Raw genomic sequence first — 19,919 nt, 5'->3', positions numbered from 1 at the left:
GGGAATACTATTCCTGTTCCTCCCGGTAGGGGAATTAGGCTAGTACGCTGGTCCCACACAGCAGGCCTGAGGGCTGCAACCTACCTATCTTTGCTCTTTCCCTTTGGAGGTAGCTAGAGTAACGCATGCTCCCCTACAACAACTTTTTCCTTCATGCAGCACACACAAGCCCTTCCCTCCTACCAGTCCCACCAGTGACACTACTGTTCCAGGATGGGTTGGGAGAGGCCTCAGGGCCCTGGGGAAGGTGAGTCCCAACTCCTGAGGAGGAGCACGTGTCCCACCTTGACCGAGAGGGGAGGGGTGCCATACCTGCACGCATCCTGTGCACAGGAGGCCTGCCAACCTCGGCACCCAGGAGGTGAGCACTGCTACTGACAATTAGCTGGAGCTCAGCATATGCGCCCCCAAATGGCTACAATTTGTTTTGTTTCAAGCTAATAGGAACTGAATGCAGGTGGGGCTCAGGAAGAGCTTTCCCGCCCACTCGAGTGGATAGTGACGCAGGAATTGGTCTGTGGAAAACTGAATCCACTTGAGGTTCGTGGTGGCTGGGAACACATGCACATGTGGACTTGGGACTCAGGTGTCCTGGGGGCTGTCTATTTCCTGTTTCCCGAACACTGGGACAGCTGACCCAGGATGGGCATGAAGACCTGAGAAACCACAACGGATAAAGTCACACTGCTAGGATTTTTTTTTTAAAGGTATTGGGGAAACCCTGATACATCACACCAAGTAAAAGATTTGGGAGACAGTATTCAGAGTAGCATGCCCGCTACAACAATCCTAAGTGTGTGATTTGGAGAGAGGAGCGTCTCAGGTTCCTTCCCCTCTGCAGCAGTGGGGCTTGGGTCACGTGTGGTGGTCTTTCTTTGAGTCCGGCACCGATCGCATATTCCAGATGGTTTCCAAAGAGCGGATCACCCAGGGATATTGCAGTGATCTTGGTTTGTGTAACAAATTCCATGGCACTCTGCCGTGACAAAGTTGCCCAGTGACATTTCTCAGATTGTCTCCATTGTCAAAGGACACAGGATGCATTTGAAGAACATTAACGTTTTAGACACCTCAGATAAACAGTGCATGTTGGTTATATCCTGCTCCAGCATTAGTCAAAATGGAGCTCTGGTCAAACCCTTGGGTACCCGAGTCTGGATCCAGAACCAGACATGGAGTAGGTGGTACTCCAGGCCCTGGGAGTCTATCATTGCCCGACCAGACATGAGGACCACTCTCATGCTCTCACAGACATCCAAGTACCTGTTCAGATTGTTCAGCTCAAGAGCAGAGCTGAGACTCCCAACTGAAGCTAGGATCTCCCAAATGGATGTTGGGATCCATCAGACTTCATATGGGCCACGAACCACATGTGGGGCAGGCCAAAAGGAGAAACTGCCTGCCCTCCCCTGGAAGTGGGACTGGGCAGTTCCAGCAGTGAGATATCAGAGCTCATTCTTCTCAAACTCTGGGAAGAGCAGGAGACAGAAGACCAGGTCCCCTACCACCTGCATAGCCTGAATTGTTCACCCCTTGGGCTCCTCCTTGGGCTTCACCTCTACTGTGGGGTGCCCTTCCATCCACTTTAGTTTGCACGTGTGTGCCTGCAGCTCCACTGAGCAGGTGGGCTGGGGCATGACCGGCATGGGGTGAGGAGTGGGGCACTGGATTTGATCCACTGGTTGCCAGTACTTATTACCTATCTGATTTTGGCCCAGCTACAAGGTTTCTTCACCTTGCAAACTGTGGTCTCAGAGCACTGCTGTGAAGGCCTTTCACAACCACTACCACTCTGCCCAGGGCAGTAATCACCAGATAACGCATACCAATGTGTACACGCCTTAGAAAATATTTAGAGAAACGCAATATATTCTTTAGAAATCATCCCTTCTCAACACAAATACATTCCTTTATGTTGAATAAGGAAAAACAATATCTCCTGCACGGATGTAAATACTCAAGAGTGTGGCAATCTCAGAAGCCCTCGCTGTGCTGGGAATGTTCCCCTGAGCAGCCAGTGCAAAAGCGGGGTCACTAGGGAGCACCTTCGTTGGAAGCACCTTGGCCAGGTCACGGTGTTTTTTATTTTGGTGCCAAGAAGTATCCAGACCTGTCCTTGTTGAAGTGTGCCCCCTGCTTCCAGGTATATTTACAGGACACCTCCTCAGCTGTCAACTTCAGTCCCATTGATGTCCCTGGGACCAGGGAGCCTTGCGAGGTCAGGAAGAGGAAGGCATTAATGCTGCAGGTGGGCTCCCTGAACCAGCAGTGGAGGAACCCCCTAGCCTCCTGTGGGAATCTCCAGTTTCTGTACCGCTCTCGGGTCCTCCAGGGGATGGTACAACACTTCCACAGGGGAGCTGCAGACCAGAGGAGGAGGAAGGTAAGGGCTATCTACGAAGTCCCAGTTTCTCAGGCCTCAGTGGGACAGGCCGTCTACTCTCCCCTGCCAGGCTGTGTTGGCTGGGACCTGGAAACTGTAGGTGGGAATTTATCAGGGTCCCTGTGCCACCAACTTATCCTTTGTCCAAGAAAGCCATTGCCAATGGGTCTCTGTGTTCTCCCTTTCAGAGCCTGGGCGTCAGGGTCCTTCTTCACACTGTCATCGGTAGTAAGGCCTATCTGTCCACCTCAACTGTGCAGGGACCAGCTACTAAGTTCAACCAGAGGTCTGACAGGGTGGCTGATTTTAAGTCCCTGGTGATCTTGAAGTAAACTGACGGGCTGTCACCTATCTTGACCTTAGCTACATGACTGTGACTGGATGGGTTCCAGGAGCTGCCTGCCTTTCCTGCCCGATGCCAGAGTCCTTGAAGAGGCTTCAGGAGGTCCTGGCAGAAGCACAAGCCATGGGACAACCTGTACCCTGGGGTGCAGGCAGGCAAGAATTTACCAGGTTGCCTGGTAGCCTGTGGACGCTAGAAAGCGCCATTTACAATGTGAAAGAGAATTGGAGGGGCAGGGGGAAGACAAGTCATTCTGACCAGCACCAAATAGGAGAAAGGCACAGGGATGCCAACAGGTGAGGCAGGAACAAGATCTGATAATGGCCTTAGCCTGCATAGCAACCAGAGAAGGATTGCCCAATGGCATTTTCCAGCATTTTTGTGTGTGTGTGTGTGTGTGTGTGTGTGTGTGTGTGTGGAAATGGGAGATTCTAGAACAGCTTCAGATCTCCAATACCCCTGTGGCGCACGTCACAGGGCTTGCATCTGAGTCATTTCCAGCCACCTGCCACCGTGATGGGACTGCAGTTCCTGGATGCAGAAGGTTTTGTGGCCTCTGGATGTGGGGTGTGGTGGCTGGCCTTGCAGGACATTGTGTTTTTGGCTCTCGCTGGTGGAAATGTTTTCCATGTGTTTCCTGTGTTTACAGAACTGAGGGCACGGAATGTGCCTGTGGCAGAAGGGCTGGTTTGACAGGGCTCAGCCACCAGTGCCTGGCCCAAGTAACAGGTCCAATCTAGAAATGGAGCCCCAGGCCCAGTATGACCTGAGGGGTGGTCAGCATCCCTGCTCCCTGCAGCAGGGAGGAGAATCAAAGAGCAATGTGGTCCCGTCCAGCTGGAGGCTGAGGTCCCCATAGGCAGGACCTCTGCAGTCTGGGAAGAGTCGAGGAGGGCGTAGTGTGCTTTGGTTGGTGGCTGCCTATTTGTAAATCTTCTCACAGCCCACCGATGTTTGTTAAACTTGGCCCCTCTAGTGTGTGTAGCACCAGTTTCTCCGGTAGCATAGAACCCTAACATGGCCCCCAGAACCTGCTGTCAGTGCAGGCCACACGGCATAGGAATGAAGGGAGGTACTGTAGTGCTTGGCTCGAAAGGTCTAGTCACTGTGGGCTTGTTGCTGCCGCTGCCTCACTTCATGGTCCAGCTGCTTCTTCAGCCTAGCTACCTGGAGAGAGAGAGAGAGAGAGAGAGAGAGAGAGAGAGAGAGAGAGAGAGAGAGAGAGAGAGAGAGAGAGAGAGAAGGGGCTCAGTCAGGTGGACAGGGACCCCAGGAACACAGCCATGGAGAGTTGTGTCAGGAAAGGTTCTGGAAGCTGCAGTCTATGGCTCCTAAGGCGTGGGATAGAAACACCAGGTAGACGGACAGAGGGACTCATCAGCTTAGGCCTGCTATCTTGAATGTCTGAGCATCCTGGGAACAGTGAAGGGCTTCTTTTCTGTTCAGGCCAGGAATGTACCTCAACTGACTGAGTTAAAATAAGCATTGCTAGTGGGTTAGGGAAACTAAATTGAGGGTAAGGCAGACATTTCTCCTGCCTCTGCACCTCAGTTTCCTTTGTCTAAAGTAAGGATTTAGACCATCAATGGTTCTAAGGTAGTTTTGTTTCTTTGTTTTTGTTTTGTTGCAACAGGGTTTCTCTAGGTAGCCCTGTCTGTCCTGGAACTCTCTCTGTACACCAGGCAGGCCCCATGCTCAAAGATCCACCTGCCTCTGCCTCCTGAGTGCTGGGGTTAAAGTTGTGCACTGGTACTGCACAGCGGCCCTAGCTCCTAAGGTCCAACAGTGACAGGCTCGATGCAGTGTATGCACACACCCAAGGCTCTGCGTTCAGATGCATTTCTTTTTCTTTCTTCTTCTTCTTCTTTTTTTTTTCCTTTTCTTTTTTTCAGAGCTGGGGACCGAACCCAGGGCCTTGCACTTGCTAGGCAAGCGCTCTACCACTGAGCTAAATCCCCACCCCTCAGATGCATTTCTTAACCCACTAAGCTGATCGCATGCCGGCATTCCCCCATGGGACTCCACGGAAAAGTGTGTATGAGTGGGGTCCACCGCTCTTGACTGTACACAACAGGCAGCCTCTGCATATCACCTGGTGACTAACTGGTCTCATGGCTACATCTGACAGAAACTATCCTAATCATGTCTTGGAGACAGGGCAGTGGTGGTCCCGAACTCATGTTCTACCACTCATGGAGCCGAACATGAGCCATGCAGTCGCTCCCATGAAAGGGCCAGTTATAGAGCAAACTGGGAGCCAAGGCTTCCAACAGAGGTCATGTGGTTGCCTCTGTATAGGCTGCCATGGGAACGGAGGCCCTTCCTTTTACCTTACACATCCCTGCTCAGAGTACCTATGTTCCTGGCCCTACCTGCCTTTCCAGGACCTTTACTCTCTGCTGGTGAATGTGCTCACGGGATTCCAGAGCCTGTGTGGCCTGCAGCTGGGTCTCATGGAGCCTCTCAGCCTCAGCTGCCAGGTCCCGCTGGTGCTGGGCAGCTAGCTCTTGGAGCCGCTGGGTGTGGGCCCGTTCCAGCTCCGCCATCTGGGCCTGGAATGAGAACACAGGCACCGAGGGCTGCTGGGATCCTGAGGTCGGGTCCAGTGGGATGCCCCACCCTATCTTTGGGGGCTGCCCTTCCTGTCTTGGCCTCACTGCTTTCTGCTGGGGTGCTGGCCTTGGCCCAGGACCATCAGCAGACCTGGAGCTGGCACACGTATTAAGTCCACAGGTTTTGAGTCCAGGCCACCTGCTAAGGGTTTTGCTGGGCTGGAGCCCAAGCCACAGGCCCCTGGAGTGGGCCTTAAATCTGTGTGAACAGCATCCCAGGTTCCCTTTGAGGTCATTGAATACTGTTGATTATCCATCCTCCCTAAAGGGTAGTCAACTGGTGTGTGTGTATGTGTATGGGGTGCCATGGTGGAAGGGAAACTGAGGCCTCAAAGGAGCACAGGTTGGTGTCAAGTCCTGGGCCTAGGAGACATGGATGGCTCTGCCCTCCAGGCCTGCCTGATCCTCCATTCTGCTTCTTATGCCATTTTGCAGAGCTGTGCCTGACTCACAGAGGGCCTCAGGACTGCCCTCAGTCCTGACTCCAGTCCTGCCTGGATCTCCAAGGGGATCTATGGTGGGCTGCACTGTTGTCTTAGATCTCAGCTTGGCACTCTTCATGGACAGTGACCTGTCCTGCTGCCTTCTCTGTGCGTGTATGCACACGTGGCATTCACATGCATGAGATATACGTGGGCCCACCACTTGGGGACCAGGACATTCGAGTCTGCCCTAGGTTTATCCCCAATCGAAGAACTCCACTGGCGGGAGCTCACCTGCAGCTGCTGGCTCTGCCGCAAGGCCCCATCTACTTCCTGGTGTAGGCTGCTCAGAGACTGCAGTAGCAGCTCCTTCTTGGCCCCCAGCATCGCTGTGTCCTCCTCCTTCCTCAGGGTCTCTTGCTCTGTCTGCAGGGAGAGGGAAACAGATCTGTGGTGAGATGCAGGGTCTTTCCAGTAGAGGTACAACATCAGGCCAGACTTCCCTCTGGAGAATCAAGGGTGCTCTGGGTTGGACTCCAAATCTCCTGAGAACTGGTGGAGCTGGCAAGGGTACTGTCCTTGCCCAGGTTCCAGTAGGAGTTAAGGAGTGGGAACAAGGCCTCTTGAGCCCTGCATGCTCTTGTGCCTTTTTGCAATGCATAGGACCTCCTACCTCTGCACACCCAAAGCCCTGGACCTCCTACCTCTACACACCCAAAGCCCGGACCTCCTACATCTGCACACCCAAAGCCCTAGATTTGGCTGTAGTTGCTCTCACAGTGCCAACAAACCTGTCTCAAAGTGGCATAGCTGTTTTTGCTATCCATTCTGCGACAGAGACTTCTTAGTCACTCACCCCCCTCAAGAGGGGTACAGGAAAGGAGGAGTAGCCCATAGGTTATAGGAGACATAAGTATTTTCCATGGGGAGGTCAGGGATCCTTTTACCCTGCAGATGGAGCCTCTGGAAGACACAGCTGATGAGGAATCCTTTCTCTCGGAGAACAGCAGAAGCCTGCCTGCTCACAAAGGGAACGCTGACTCTTCTCACTGTGAGAAGACCCTCACTTCACAGCCTCACCAGGCTAGCCATCACCAAGGCAGGACTAGATCCAGGCCTTGCTCTTAAGCCGGACCGCCTGTCTGCTCACTGCTGTGCCTGCCTGCTTCTGGCCTGGGGTCATGTCCAAGTGCCATGACGGTCCCCCCTTCAGTACTAGGCAGATCTACCTCTGCCATTTGGGGTCTAAAGCCCACATGAGATTCTCACAGACCTTGGGATATAGGGAGTTGCTTGCATGGGCAAACTTACAGGGTCAGGATCTGAGCCTTCAAAAAATAAAATAAAACCTTTCTTCTTCGGGACTGAGAAAAACAAAGAGCCCTCTCCACTGGAAAGGGGACCCTGTTTCTTTAAAAATTCTAGTAATGCTGCTAGAAATGCATGTTATAAAGAGGAGAGAAAAGTGAAATCCAAAATAAATAAATGTCCACATCCGGGTTTCCCCTCCTGAGACACCAATAAAGGGTTTATGGGTTTGTGGGCCCCTCACAGCTGACCTCCTGGAACTAATTAACTGTTCCTGCCCTCCCTCTCTTGGGCCCCAAGGATCCAGGGCTGGCATTGTGCCCACAGCTTGCTCTGCTGCCCCTAGGCAATGCCACCTCCCTTGCCCCAGCAATATCCAGGAAGGCATAACCCTACTCCCCACCCCTGCTCAGGGGGGACAGTACCTCTTTCCCTCCAGCAACTGCAGCAAGATCCCGGTGACTCTATCCCTCTAATAACGCTTTTCCTTTGTGGGAGGGCAAGTAGCCTTGTATAGACAAGCTGGTTGGTGGCTTTTGTAACGGCCCTCCCCAACTGGGTAACTGTGCCCTGGGCAGGCTTGGGTTGGGGGTTAAGCAGAAGTGCCTTATGAGGGGCAGCCTGCCTTGGGACTCATGTCTGGTGCCCTCAACATCTCCACACCAGTGTTTCTGCTTCCTTGCTTTGCAACAGGGGAGACAAAGTCCCAAGGGATGAGGTTGGCCAGCCTGGCAGATTTTCCTCCCCTCCTCTCCCTTACATGCCATCTCCCTCCTGACTGTTTTCTATGGATCCACTGCCCTGGGCCTCTTCTATCTTGGAGAGGGCAATGCGGGTATCAGAACTCCATGCTAGCCCAGGATAGCCCAGAACTCTGCAAAGTTAGCTAGCTTAGATGGGCTGCGTCCTGCTCCTTCTTGTTTCTTTGTAGAATAGTAGACAGCAGGCTGCATAGATTTTGTCTTGTCCCCTGACCTGTGCTGAGCAGTGGCCATCCATAGTGCCACACAGCATCACCATTGCCTGGGGTTGTATGGCCTGTCTGCTCAGCTCTATGCAAGCTCAGCAAGCACTTTCCATGAGAGAGAGCAGAGAGGAGACATGCTATGAACATGGAGGGAGGCTTGTAGAACACCATACTGGCCACCTCACTTGCTGCCCTGACACAGCCCAAACATTCTTAATGTCGAGTGCTGTTTCCTGTGAACAGGACCTAGGGGCCCAAGTATTTGGGCAGAGCTGGTCACAAAGTCAGGAGTGGTGACACTGATCCATGATGCTTCACTTCCCTCATAGACAGTCAAGGTAGGGCACTTTGTTAAGTCTCTACAAGATGCTTGAAGCTTTGGGGCTGGATCGGAACTTGGCGCCATTGCCAGGTCAAATGTAGGCACTGAAGCTTTCTTTGCATCTGCTTTCTTCCCCCACTTCTTGCATCCTTCCCCCTGTGCCTCCAGAGATCTTTCCAGCCTCCTAACAAATACCTGTCTGAGGCGCGTGCGCAGTGCCGCGAGCTCCCCCTGTAGGCGGGCCCGCTCGGTGCGCAGTGAAGCTGTTTGCTCTCGCAGGGCGCGCCTCTCTGCCCGCTGTGTTGCTGAGGCTTCCTGCTCCCTATGGCTCCTCGGATGCACCTGAGTAGAGAGAGGCTGCTTGGATGTGGGCCAGGGATGGTGGATCCTTGGCCTCTCACAGCCAGGCATTCTGTCTGAGGATGGTCTACTCTTCCCTGCAAACTATGCACTTGATTCCTCCTTCTGGAAACTACTCCTTCTGGAAGCGCCTACTGTGCAGCAAAAAAGTCAGCCCTCTGACTCCCTGTGGTGTCCCCTCAACCTTGGTTTTCCTGCCTGTCACACGGGAATTGGATGCAGTTTGGGTCAGTGCATGGCTTCACACCTGCCTCTGGCATCTGCCCAAGCCTCCTTTTATGCTAAGAAAGTATCCGGTATTTGGATGCAGTCTTGCAATGGTGAGCAGATTTATTGTCTCCTGGTGACAGCTATACCCTGTCCTCCTGGGGCTCCCTTACCTGCTGCAGGGGCTCCAGGAGCCTCCCCTTGTCTGCAAGGCTCTGGCTGTGCCTGCTGCTCTCTTCCAGGGCCTGACGGAGGGTGTCTACTTGCTCCTAGGAAGGGGGAGGGAGAGAAGGAGGAAGGGAAGCAGGGAGGGAGAGAATAAGGGAGGGAAGGAGGGAGGGAAGGATAGGGAGAGAAGGGAGAGAGGAGAGGAAGGGAGGTGGGAGGGAGAGGGGAGGTGGGAGGGAGAGGGAGGGGAGGGGGAGGTGGGAGGGAGAGGGGAGGGGGAAGGCCAGGGAGAGGGGGAGGGAGAACATGAAAGTCATGGCACCTCCTGGAGAACCTGCAGGCCTGTGCGGCTGTACTAGGCATGAACATGGTCAAGGATAATGTGCTGTGCACTGGTTAGTGGTTGATGTAGTAGCAGAGGATGGATCGATCTTCATTGGCTTCATTAAAAAGGACAGACCAGGCTTCCAGCATCAGCATCTTAAACCTGTCCTTTGGGCCCTAATTAATGGCTTACATGTGTTAGGGGTTGAGGTGCGTGCATGTACGTATACATATGGGCTTGTGCACATGTGTGTGCAGGTGCATGTATATTGTCCATGAGCATTCTCTACCTTAGGCTTTTTCTTTTATTTTTATTTTGTGTGTAAGAGTGTTTGCCTGCATGTATGTATGCAAACCACATGCATGCCCAGTGCCTGCAAAGGTCAGAAAAGGACACTGATTGGATCCCCTAGAACTGGAGTCACAGAGTGTTGTGAGCCACCACGTGAGCGCTGGCAGCCCTACATACCTGGGTTCTCTGAAAGAAGCGCGTGCCTTTAATCCCCTGAGCCATCTCTCCAACTTCTCCACATATTTTGAGACAGGGTTATCCCACTGAACCTAGACTTCATTTATCCCACTAAGCTGGTCAGTCAGTGGACTTTAGGGAACCACCCAACCTCAAATGTGGAAGTTACAAATACACTGTCTACTGTGTGTTAGCCCTCCTGTCTGATCATGCTGTCCACCACGGTTTAATATCCTCCTTCAAAATTCTGTTAGCACATCTCAAACATTATCTACCCTGTGAACAGACAAAACTAAACTAAAAGCATGCGGCCAATAAGCAATTGGCAAGCCCACACCGATATAGAGACCCATATGAAACTGACCCAGACAAACTGTCCTCTCTACCAGACCCAGTCTCTCCAGGGAGCATGTGCACAAGGGACACACAGAAAGAAAGAGAGAGAGAAAGAGAGAAAGAGAGAGAGAGAGAGAGAGAGAGAGAGAGAGAGAGAGAGAGAGGAAGGAAGGAAGGAAGGAAGGAAGAAAGAGAGAGAGACAAACGGGATCCAGGGAAAATGGAAGAAAGGGTGAGAATTTGAACCCAAAACTTTGGGGAGTTTGGGATGTCGCTCAGTCCATGGAGAGCCATCCCTAGCACTGACTGAACCTGGCATGATGATGTTTTCCTGTAAACAAAGTATTTGGGAAGTGGAGGCAGGAAAATTAGATGTTCAAAGTCATCATTAGTTATGTACTGAGTTTGAGGCTAGCCTGGGCTACATGACTGAAAGAAACCAAATCAACCAGCCAGCAGCCGACCAAACAAACAAACAAACAAACAAAAACTACTACAGGTCACATTCCAAGCCACAGCTAGGAAACCTGAGACACCCATAGGTTATTTTTTCCACTTTAAAAACATAGGAAACTGCCAGCAGAGGACCGTGAAGAAGACGGTGTTATTAAAGACAGAACTGAAGTGAGTCGACGAGATAAAAATGAGGGACGAGATGGAAGTTATTTGACATTGGCCAAGGCAGATTAAGAACAACAGGAGCAGTAATGACAAAATGCCCCACCACGCTTGGGACACTGGGTATAAGATTCCAGACTCCTCCACCCAGTGACCTACTGTGCGCATACATTCCTGTAACACATTTACACATATGTGTAAGCCCATGAGGCTCCGGGTGTTGAGTAGATGTACGCACAGGCTCTTGGCACGCCTAACTCTCAAAAGACACACTGACCCAAGAAAGGGACAAAGACAAAAACCGGCCAGGATTGGAAGAGTCAGTGGCATGACAGGAGTTAACTGGGTCTAAAAAAGCTAATTCCTGGGCAGTTTGAATCATTTTAGTGATAGACAGGGACAGGAAGCTTGACAATTATTTTTATAGCATGAAATGTTCTTAGCACAAATAAATCCAAACAAATATGACATCGTTAAGGAATTACAGCTGCAAACACGTGACAGCGACTGTGGCTTTGCCTCCACAATGTGAGCCCCAGCAAAGGTGTGTCTCCAAGGCAGGCCAGGTGTGTCTAGACTTTGATCCTGGAGCGGAGTCCTGAGGCTTCCTTTGGTCAGCAGGAGGGAGAGAGCAGTGGCTGTGTAAAGCCAGGGGAGCTGTTCAGGATGTACTCGCTATGGGGGGAAGGGAGAGGGGGACAAGGACTCTTCCGGCGCTGCTGGGACTCTGGGGCTGTGACCAGGTGCTGGTCTACAGAGAACATTAGTAACTTCCCCACTGGGGTGTGGAGTGTGAGCAAGGGGACAGCTCTTGCTTCCGCTGCTATCCAGACACATACGTCCTGGTGATGGGCAAGTGCATGTCCTCAAGCTATGGACAAGGTTGTACATACATCTAGGTCCCTGGGGTAGTCCTGTGTGTTCTGTCATTTGGCTGGGTCCCCCAGGATAGCCGTGTGTGTCCCGTTCCTCTTCTAGATTCTCAGGGCAGCCCTGGCGTGCCCGGTCGTTCTGCTGGGCCCTGAGGTAGCCCTGGCAACGGGAAGGGGTTGCTCTCAAACAAGAGTTGTACTGTTTGCACAGCACAGCCTACCATTTAATTAGAAAAATATGTTTTTAATTAACTTTTTCTTGACAAACACATTGGCTTATGTGAACCAAAGGGGGTGTGGGGGGGGTCAGTCCCTGAAAGTGAAATAAGTCGTATAAAATGCAGGGCTTGCTTTGGAATATGCCCTAGGTTTGGCAGAACCGGGAGGGGCACCAGGCCAGCCCTGTGGGGGCTTGGCGAGTAGCCAGCTGTAGCAAGGGGGCACTAGGAAGCTGTAAGAGTAGCCATGTTCCCCAGGCCTCCAGCTGGTCAGGAACAAATAGAATTTTGCTAGGATTATGAGGAAAAGATGGCATAATATTGATAGGTTTTACAAGACTTCCATGAAAATCATCAACATGGAGTCTTCATTGAAGTCTTCATATGGATGGAGGAAGCAGAGTGATGTCACCTCAGGGATGGCTGGGGCAGGTCCAAGGGCAGATCTCCAAAGCCCAGGGACCCTGACTCAGATGGATGAGGTGCCCCTGGACTATGCCTCTCTGGACCCCACACTGGCAAGCCTAGAGCTCCTCTACAGTTCTGTCCTTGGGAAACCTGGCCTCTGTCTCTTTGTTCCAGACAGAGGGTCTTTGGAAGGAGCGGATAACTACCCCGATGCTGGCCATCATGGCTCCTCATACCAGGCGGCCCTGGAACCTTTTTCTGTCTTTCTTCCCCTGGGGCCTTTGATGTCAGGACAGGGTCCATAAAGTTTCTACTGGTTCTTTCCCAGCTCTAACTTCCAACAATACCAGAGTATCCCTCTTCAAAGACATGCAAAGAAAAAAAATCACAGAAGAGTGGCATTCAGAGAAGAGAACCTTTTCTGTGACCTGAGGTTCATGGTCCCAAGCTGCAAAGTTGGCCCAGTACAGGCTATGGTGGGCAGCGGGAAGAAAGCCCTGGTCTGTGGTAGGTATGAACATAGAAACTCAACACACAAGTGTGGCTTGTGATGACAGGCAGCCTCCCTGAAGTTAGGCTAGAGGAGATTCAGGAAGATCCTCAGTGCAAAGACACAGGCAGAAGCAGCCAGAGAGGAAAAGACAAGATCCCTGGGACATGGAAAGTGGACCTAGCCCAGCAGTGAAAGGACCCTTGAGCACAGCCATCAACAGTCACCCTTGAAATGGCCATGGAGGAGGCTGGAGGGAGAAGGGGAAACAAAGCATGAACTCTTTTCATGGACAAGGAAGCATGAGCTCAAGGAAAACACAAGTTCAAGTTCAGAGAAGTGAGCATGGACACAATCCTTGGGGAAACCGTACCTCATCACCACGGCTCTGGCCAAAGGGGTAGCCACCCTGAAAAGGCAAGGAAGGCTAGAAACCCAAGCCAGGTGGACGTGAACATAGAGGGAAGAAGGGAAATGCTCAGCTGCACACATGAGGTGCAGTGTGGGTCACCGTCAGCCATGGGTCTGGCGGGGTTAAGGACTAAGCACTGGACTGGCACCACAGCCATTCTCCACCGTCCGCTGACTTACATGGGAACACTACATCAGGAGGAGGATGTTGTTGAATCTATGTTGAAAATCCATAGAAATAGTTGGTAGTGACAAATAGGAGGGGGTGGAGAGATGGCTCAGTGGTCAAGAGCACGAACTGCTCTTTCAGAGGTCCTGAGTTCAATTCCCAGCAACCACATGGACGCTCACAACAGTCTGTAACTGTAGCCCTATGGGATGTGATGACCTCTCCTGGTGCAGAGGTGCATGCTGATAAAGCACTCGTATACATTAAATAAATAATAAATCTTAAAGAATAGTGACAGAAAGAGCCTTGGGGTGGTGCTGGAGAGATGGCTCAGTGGCTAAGAGTATTGATTGTTCTTCTAGAGGTCCTGAGTTCAATTCCCAGCAACCACATGGTGGCTCACAACCATCTGTAATGGGATCCGATGCTCTTTTCTGGGGTATAATGGAAAACAGTTACAGTGTACTCATATAAATAAAATAAATAAATCGGGCGGGGGGGGCATGTCAACACCGTGTTCCTGGCCCGGGGAATTCAGGAAAGACATCACATTGGCAGCACTGCAATCTCTGAAAGTCCACTTCCAAATGAATAACCCCAGAGTGATAAGCTATTCTTAAGCTCGGCTTGGATTGTTCACAAAAAACACATACAAGTGAACATACAGGTAAAACAATACAGTAGGCCACCCCCTGACTTCTTACATCCCCCATCTCCCAAGAAGATCATGGATCCTGTCAGTATCCATCAAAGCCACATCTTCCCATGCACCCTCCACAGAAGCTGGGCTTTGAGGGTCTTTCTGAAACTTTTCTTTTTTTTTTTTTTTTTTTTGATAAACCGGCCTCCTGGGCACCGCTGAGCTAAATCCCAGGCCCTTTTTTTTTTTTTTTTTAAATAACTGCATTGCTTTTTTTTTTTTTTTAGAGGAGCAGTCCCACAGATTTTTATTTATTTTATTTATATGCTCTGTAACTATCTCAAACATCACAAGAGCACAGGGCATCAGATCTCTTATAGATGGTTGTGAGCCATTCTCTGCATGAAACCCCTGACTTCTGGAGGCATAAAGCTCCTGGAGGCTAGACCAAGTTCTGTGTAGAGGCCTCCCTCATGGCCGGAGGGACCAAGGCTGACTCTCTCCCATGATCCCAGCACGGAGAGAGGGAGTGTAGGCCTGGTGGGGTTAGTGACCAGTTTGACCTGGTATTTGCCTCTTCAGATGAAGCTTAGATAGAAGCCTGTGATACCCATGATGCCCAAAGGCAGCCATTCACATTGTCACTTGGGGACAAGTGACCTGTAGTTTTTACCCCACCACCGCATTCCCACCTATAGTTGCCAACTTTATCCTTCTAGCAAATGGGCTCAGGGGATCCTGTTTTCCTGATACTTGGGGGAGGCCTTCCAGCTGGATGTGCTCTTCCCTACATATCTGGATCTGCCTGGAACATTTGAAAGGCCTCAGCTGCCCTCTGGAGTCACTCCCCTGCCCAGAGGAAGCTCAGCGTTCAATGTATGACTACACCTTTGGCCTGTGGTAATGTCCTTTACTGAAAGGGCAGAGGGAGGCCAGAGTCAGGTTCTGTGCTATGGCCTGGCTGCTCCCTCTCCAGGGTTCCTAGGCCCCAGGTCCTCACCGAAAATTGAACTCTAGAAGCTACCCAACACAGACATAAATACATACTTGAGTCCCACACCAACCCTTTTGTGTCTGAGTGATACAGAGTGAAAAGCAGGCCCAGGGCAATAGCAAGTGTCTTGTGAGGATCTCAGAGCTAGGACCTGGAGCCCAGCACTAGCTCAGCCAGCCCTTGTCAGCTCCGTCCCCACCGCCAGATCTCAGTTTTACCAGTCTGTATAGTAAGATCTAGGACCACCTCAAAGGTAACCCTGCTGGGGTAGGCCCCAGGCCTGCGTTCTGGTGACCATGATGATCATTTAGTTTGTCTGTAGAGAACTCCCAGGGGTCCCACCTGCAGCCTTCTCCTCTCCTGGCTGGCAGCCCGTGTGCTTGTCAGATGCTCTACTTCCAGCCTCTGGAGTGCCTCCTTCTGCAAGGCCCGAGCTGCCTGGGCACTGTGCAGTGCATTTTCGGCCCTGCGCTGGGCTGTGGGGAAGCAGGTATGGCTTGAGGCTCCTACGCTAGGCAGATCTATGGGGTAACTGCCATTTGCACTGCCCTGTCCCAGTTCACCCGCTGCAAGTAGACTCAGTGAGTCAAGGCAAGTGTCACCTGGGTGCAGGGATGGGAGAGGGTCCCCCATCTCATTAGGAGTAGGGGGCATGGTCCTGGGTTTGACCTTCTGACCTTGGGTCACTGATCCCTGTGTCTGCCCTGCTCTCTCTGCCTGCCATCTTTCCCTTCTTCTTTTTCTGGACTCTGGGTAGTGCCTTTTTAAGGGGAGGGGGTTGAGTTTAAAATGGTTGGGGGAGAACCAGGCCAGAACCTCTCTCAGAAGGTGAGAAGGGAGTCGTGTGGCTTTCTGGAGGGGAAGGGGCCAAATAGAAGGCACATCTGCAGCTGGCCTGAGGGGGGAACTACAGGAGGTGGAGGATGGGCAGATCCAGCAGGCTCCAGAGGTCGCTGGAGCCCACCCCTCTAATGGGAGGACACCACTGAGAATGGTGGCAGTGAGCCATCCTGGGGGGTTGGGCACAGTTCCACACCTACCCTAGATCCCTCCTGAGGTCTAAAACTAAAAGTGGGCAGGGAAGGGACATGGAAGGGCTCCCTCATAGGAAGGAGGGGGCTCACCTTCCTCTGCATCCGCTAGGTCCCTCTGTAGCTGCTCCACACGGCTCTGTAGGTGGACGCGTTCCCTCTCTGCCTCGCTCAGCTGGCTGCTCAGGCTGGCCACCTGAGTGCCAGAGTTGTCCTAGGCAGAAAGAACGAACTCAGCAGGGTGGTATGGCAGACAAGAGGGAGGGAACAGGATATTTACTAGTGAACCCATAGCATATGGGGCAGGGTGATGGGCTGAAGGGGGCCACAAAGCTACAGGGAAGGATTAGTTATAGTGGGTGGCTGGGCTTCCACACTAGCCCACGACAGCACAGAGGCTGGAGAAAGGGCAAGACCTGAAGAACCTAGGACCTTAGACACAGGGTAGGGAGCTGCCAGGGGCGCCTACAGGAGGCTGGAGCAGTAGGCCAAGGGTTAGAGCTAAGAACCCTGTCCCCAGCCAGGTCTAGCACTGGGGAAGAGGGAGCTCAAAGAGAAGAGGAGGACAGTCCCTGTGGACTCGGTGGTTCTCAGTCTGTTCCAAGCTCATCTGTTCCCTAAGTAGTCATAAGGAGACAGTTACTGTGTCCCTGGTGGAGTCTTGGGACCACAGGCATCAGTGAGCCATAGGGGAGAGTGTCCCCATGTGAGAGACTGTGGGGGACACTCAGGTGGCCTGGCCAGGTGTCCTCTGCCCAAGGATTGGTTCAGCAGGGTGAGCCCCACAGCATTTGCTGCTTACTCTGAAGGATGGCGTGGCCCTGTGCCGTGTGAGGTAATTGGGTTTGAGAAGTGGAACCATGCCTGGCGTTTATCACCACAGCGCAGTTTAAAAAATGACCACTGTGCACTTTCCAGGGTCTCAGCGGGCCAGGGATGGTCAGACGGGTGAACAGCAGTCTTGAGTAAGTGACTGAACACCTCTGTGCCTCCCAGAGTCCCGTCTTTGGAAGGATTTGGTAGAGCTTAATCCCACCTTACCCGTTCCTGCTGGGCCTCGAGAAGCTTTTGCACCAGGTCCCTCAGGGCATCCCTTACAAAGGCCACATCGATGACCTCTGAATTAGGATCTACAGGTACAGGCGAGGGCCATCGGGCAGGAGAGTAGGATCTAGTAGGGGGACTGGTCCTTTGCCGTCCATGACGAGTCTGGGTGATGCCTGCAGGAGGCGAGAGCTGAGGGAATGTAGGTAGAGACAGACACATAGATATCCCGCGCTTCTTTCTGTAGCTCTGCCTTTAGAGCTGAGAGCTGAGAGCACAGACTCCTAAAGTTGTTAGGACTGGTCCAGCCCCCTTATTATGTGGGCCGTGAGGCCTAGGGAGAAGTTGTATTGCTTGGGTTGGGCATAAAACAGAGTAGAAAACTCTTACCTGTTGTGGGAGAATGGGGCCTCTTTGGAGAGGCCAAGAGGTTCTGACTTTGGCCTAGGCCACTGCAGAGTGTGGACCACAGCCGGCCCAGTTGGGCTTCTGCATTACGCCTAACACCCTCAGCCTTGGCCAGCTCCTGTTCCAAGACGTGGACTTGGCTACGGGCATTGTCCAGGTTGCTCTGAAGGCTGTCAGCCTGGTTGCTGGCCTGTTGTAGCTTCCTGGTGGTTCTGCGCAGCTCGGCCTGCAGGGTCTGCTCAGCCCTCTGGCTCTCACAAAGATGGCCCTCCAGCTGCTTTGCCCTGGCCTCCCCTGCAGCCTCCACTTCTGCCAGCTTGTGCTGTAGCTCTAGAACCTGGAGGAAGGACGTTGGGGCTCAGACGCAGGTTTCTGATATCTAAGCTGGCTGACCAGAGACATAGCCAGGCCAGTGGGAAGACCCTGTTCAGTATATTCTGACAGCTCTGAGGATCATCCCAAGGTAGGTTATGGGTGGAAGGGACCCCACCTAATGTCCCTAATCTGCTTCCTAATGTGTTTAGCAGGCAGATATACCTAAGTCAGATGGGGACCGTCCCTCAGCATGGTGGCTTATCCTTTAGCAGCAGAAGGCTCTGTTGGCTGTCTGTAAAGCCTCAGCTACTTAGGGCCATAGACTGTTTGCCCTCTCCTACGAGGGACCCAGCTCAGTTCTTCATCTGCTGCTGCACAGCCTACTCATGGCCAACATGTGCTTTGTTATATTTCTCTCTGTGGGACAATGTCTGTACCCTGCATACTTGTGCATGTGTCAACAGGGGATGTACTGGACGAGGGAAAGACAGCCTGCTCTCTCCCACTGAGAGAGCAGAGGGGCCTGGCCTCATCTCCCTTTCTGGGTGGCTGCAGCCTAACAATGACCTTATTCACAGAAGGAGGTGTGTGGCTGAGGTCATTCTGGGTCACATGGGCTCGGGAGCTAAGCCCCCACATTCTAGGCATGACAGCCAGGCGTGCAGTTTGGGTCTGAGAGCTGGCAACTGCTGAGCTCAGAAAGGCCCCTCTGTTCCTTGGTGGCATGCAGTACCTTTAATACACTGAACTACAGTCCTGGTTGTGGCTGAGCGTCGTGTCTCAGGATCCAGCACAGGGGCTGTGTGAGTCAAGGGCATGGGGACATCTGTGCAGGGGTCGGGCATGTGTGACGAGGACAGGCAAGGCATTAATTCAGTGTCTTGAAGCCTCTCTACCTGGCTCCTGCCTGGAACTCTACCCAGTACCTGGGCACAATCTGGCTCTAAGAACAAATCTGGGGAAACTGAGAGGTCACAGCTGTACCCATCCCCCTTGCCCTCAGATCCCCTTCATCTGCCTCTTGCTTCACACGGTTAGGTTATCACAGGGACACCTCCCATCATGCTCACTGCCTCCCGCCTCCCCCATAGGTGTCCCCATGGGCCTTGTCTTGGTTCCAGAACTCCGTGTTCCCCCTAAGGGGACAAAAAGCTTTCCTACCTCCTTCTGAACACCGTCACGGGCAGCCTGAGCCTCGGCGACTTGTCGCTGCAGTTCTAGTGTCTCCTGCATGTTCTTGCGCCGACACTGTGCATCCCTAGAGACCTGGGCCTGCAGCTCACTCACTTCCTGCCTCTTCCTCTGGTTCTCAGCTTCCAGCGTCCTTACCTAGGAGCAGGGCTGCGGGGTCAGGGACCCAGAAGCCCCAATGGCTTCTGCCTCTTCTCACATGTCTTCCGTTTAGGAACTGTCTCTATACAAGGGACGTCAGTTCTGGGTAGAGGGCTTGGGACCCAACCTCTCCTACTCTGCAGACATACACCCAGGACTCCTCTCTGTGTAGGGCGTTGCCCGGGGAGTATGGGAGGTAGCTTGGAGTTAGTTATGGCTCTGACTAGGGGAGTGGCTCTGACCCAAGTCGCTCCACAAAAAGGGAAGGGGTTCGAAACTGACACCCAGGATGGCTGTGAGGCAGGAACTGAGAGGACAGGGCAGGTATGTGGTGGGTTGTAGAGCCTGGATGGGGTGGGGGGCGGGGAGGTCCCCTCACCTGTCTGTGGCGCTCCTGGAGCTTCCGACAGGTATCCCTCTGTGCCCGTTCCAACCCTTGCAGCCTGGTCCTCAGCTCACAGGCTTCCTTCTGAGCTGCCACTTGGGCCTCTTGAAGTAACAGCAGCTTCTGCTCCTGCTCCTCGTTGGACCTCTTAAAACTGAGCAGACCACAGGCTGGCTGGACCCTGGGTCCAGAGATCCCCAGGGATCTGCTCGTCCCTGTGTGCTACACGCTACATGATGCCCCAGTTACCATTGGCTCAGAGCCTATCTGAACCTTAGTGGCCAGAAGTGTGGGTTCCGTTCCCTTCCCCCTCTCAGCTTCTTTGTCTCACCCTCACTACCAACACCTCCAGAGACCACACGA

At 52.6% G+C, this 19,919-nt stretch overlaps 1 protein-coding gene across 1 annotated transcript in view; it reads right to left on the bottom strand.

Annotated features, from left to right (window-relative positions):
* Positions 1-1,851: 1,851 nt before the first annotated feature.
* The window catches only part of Crocc2 (ciliary rootlet coiled-coil, rootletin family member 2), a 60,960-nt gene continuing 42,892 nt past the window's right edge, over positions 1,852-19,919 (bottom strand). Inside the window, exons 23-33 of the mRNA XM_032901668.1 lie at positions 19,551-19,710; positions 19,001-19,168; positions 17,507-17,861; positions 17,114-17,292; positions 16,166-16,286; positions 15,384-15,517; positions 9,098-9,193; positions 8,553-8,699; positions 6,055-6,186; positions 5,099-5,278; positions 1,852-3,893 (exon numbers count right to left, since the gene is read on the bottom strand). Of these exons, the coding sequence (XP_032757559.1) occupies positions 3,825-3,893; positions 5,099-5,278; positions 6,055-6,186; positions 8,553-8,699; positions 9,098-9,193; positions 15,384-15,517; positions 16,166-16,286; positions 17,114-17,292; positions 17,507-17,861; positions 19,001-19,168; positions 19,551-19,710 (1,741 nt within the window). The 3' untranslated portion in view covers positions 1,852-3,824. The remainder of the gene's footprint in view (positions 3,894-5,098; positions 5,279-6,054; positions 6,187-8,552; positions 8,700-9,097; positions 9,194-15,383; positions 15,518-16,165; positions 16,287-17,113; positions 17,293-17,506; positions 17,862-19,000; positions 19,169-19,550; positions 19,711-19,919) is intronic.

The sequence above is a fragment of the Rattus rattus genome, chromosome 4, assembly GCF_011064425.1.
Source record: "Rattus rattus isolate New Zealand chromosome 4, Rrattus_CSIRO_v1, whole genome shotgun sequence".
NCBI lineage: Eukaryota > Metazoa > Chordata > Mammalia > Rodentia > Muridae > Rattus > Rattus rattus.
Note: the sequence above shows the minus strand (reverse complement) of the source record. Positions and strands in the feature narration are given on the sequence as shown.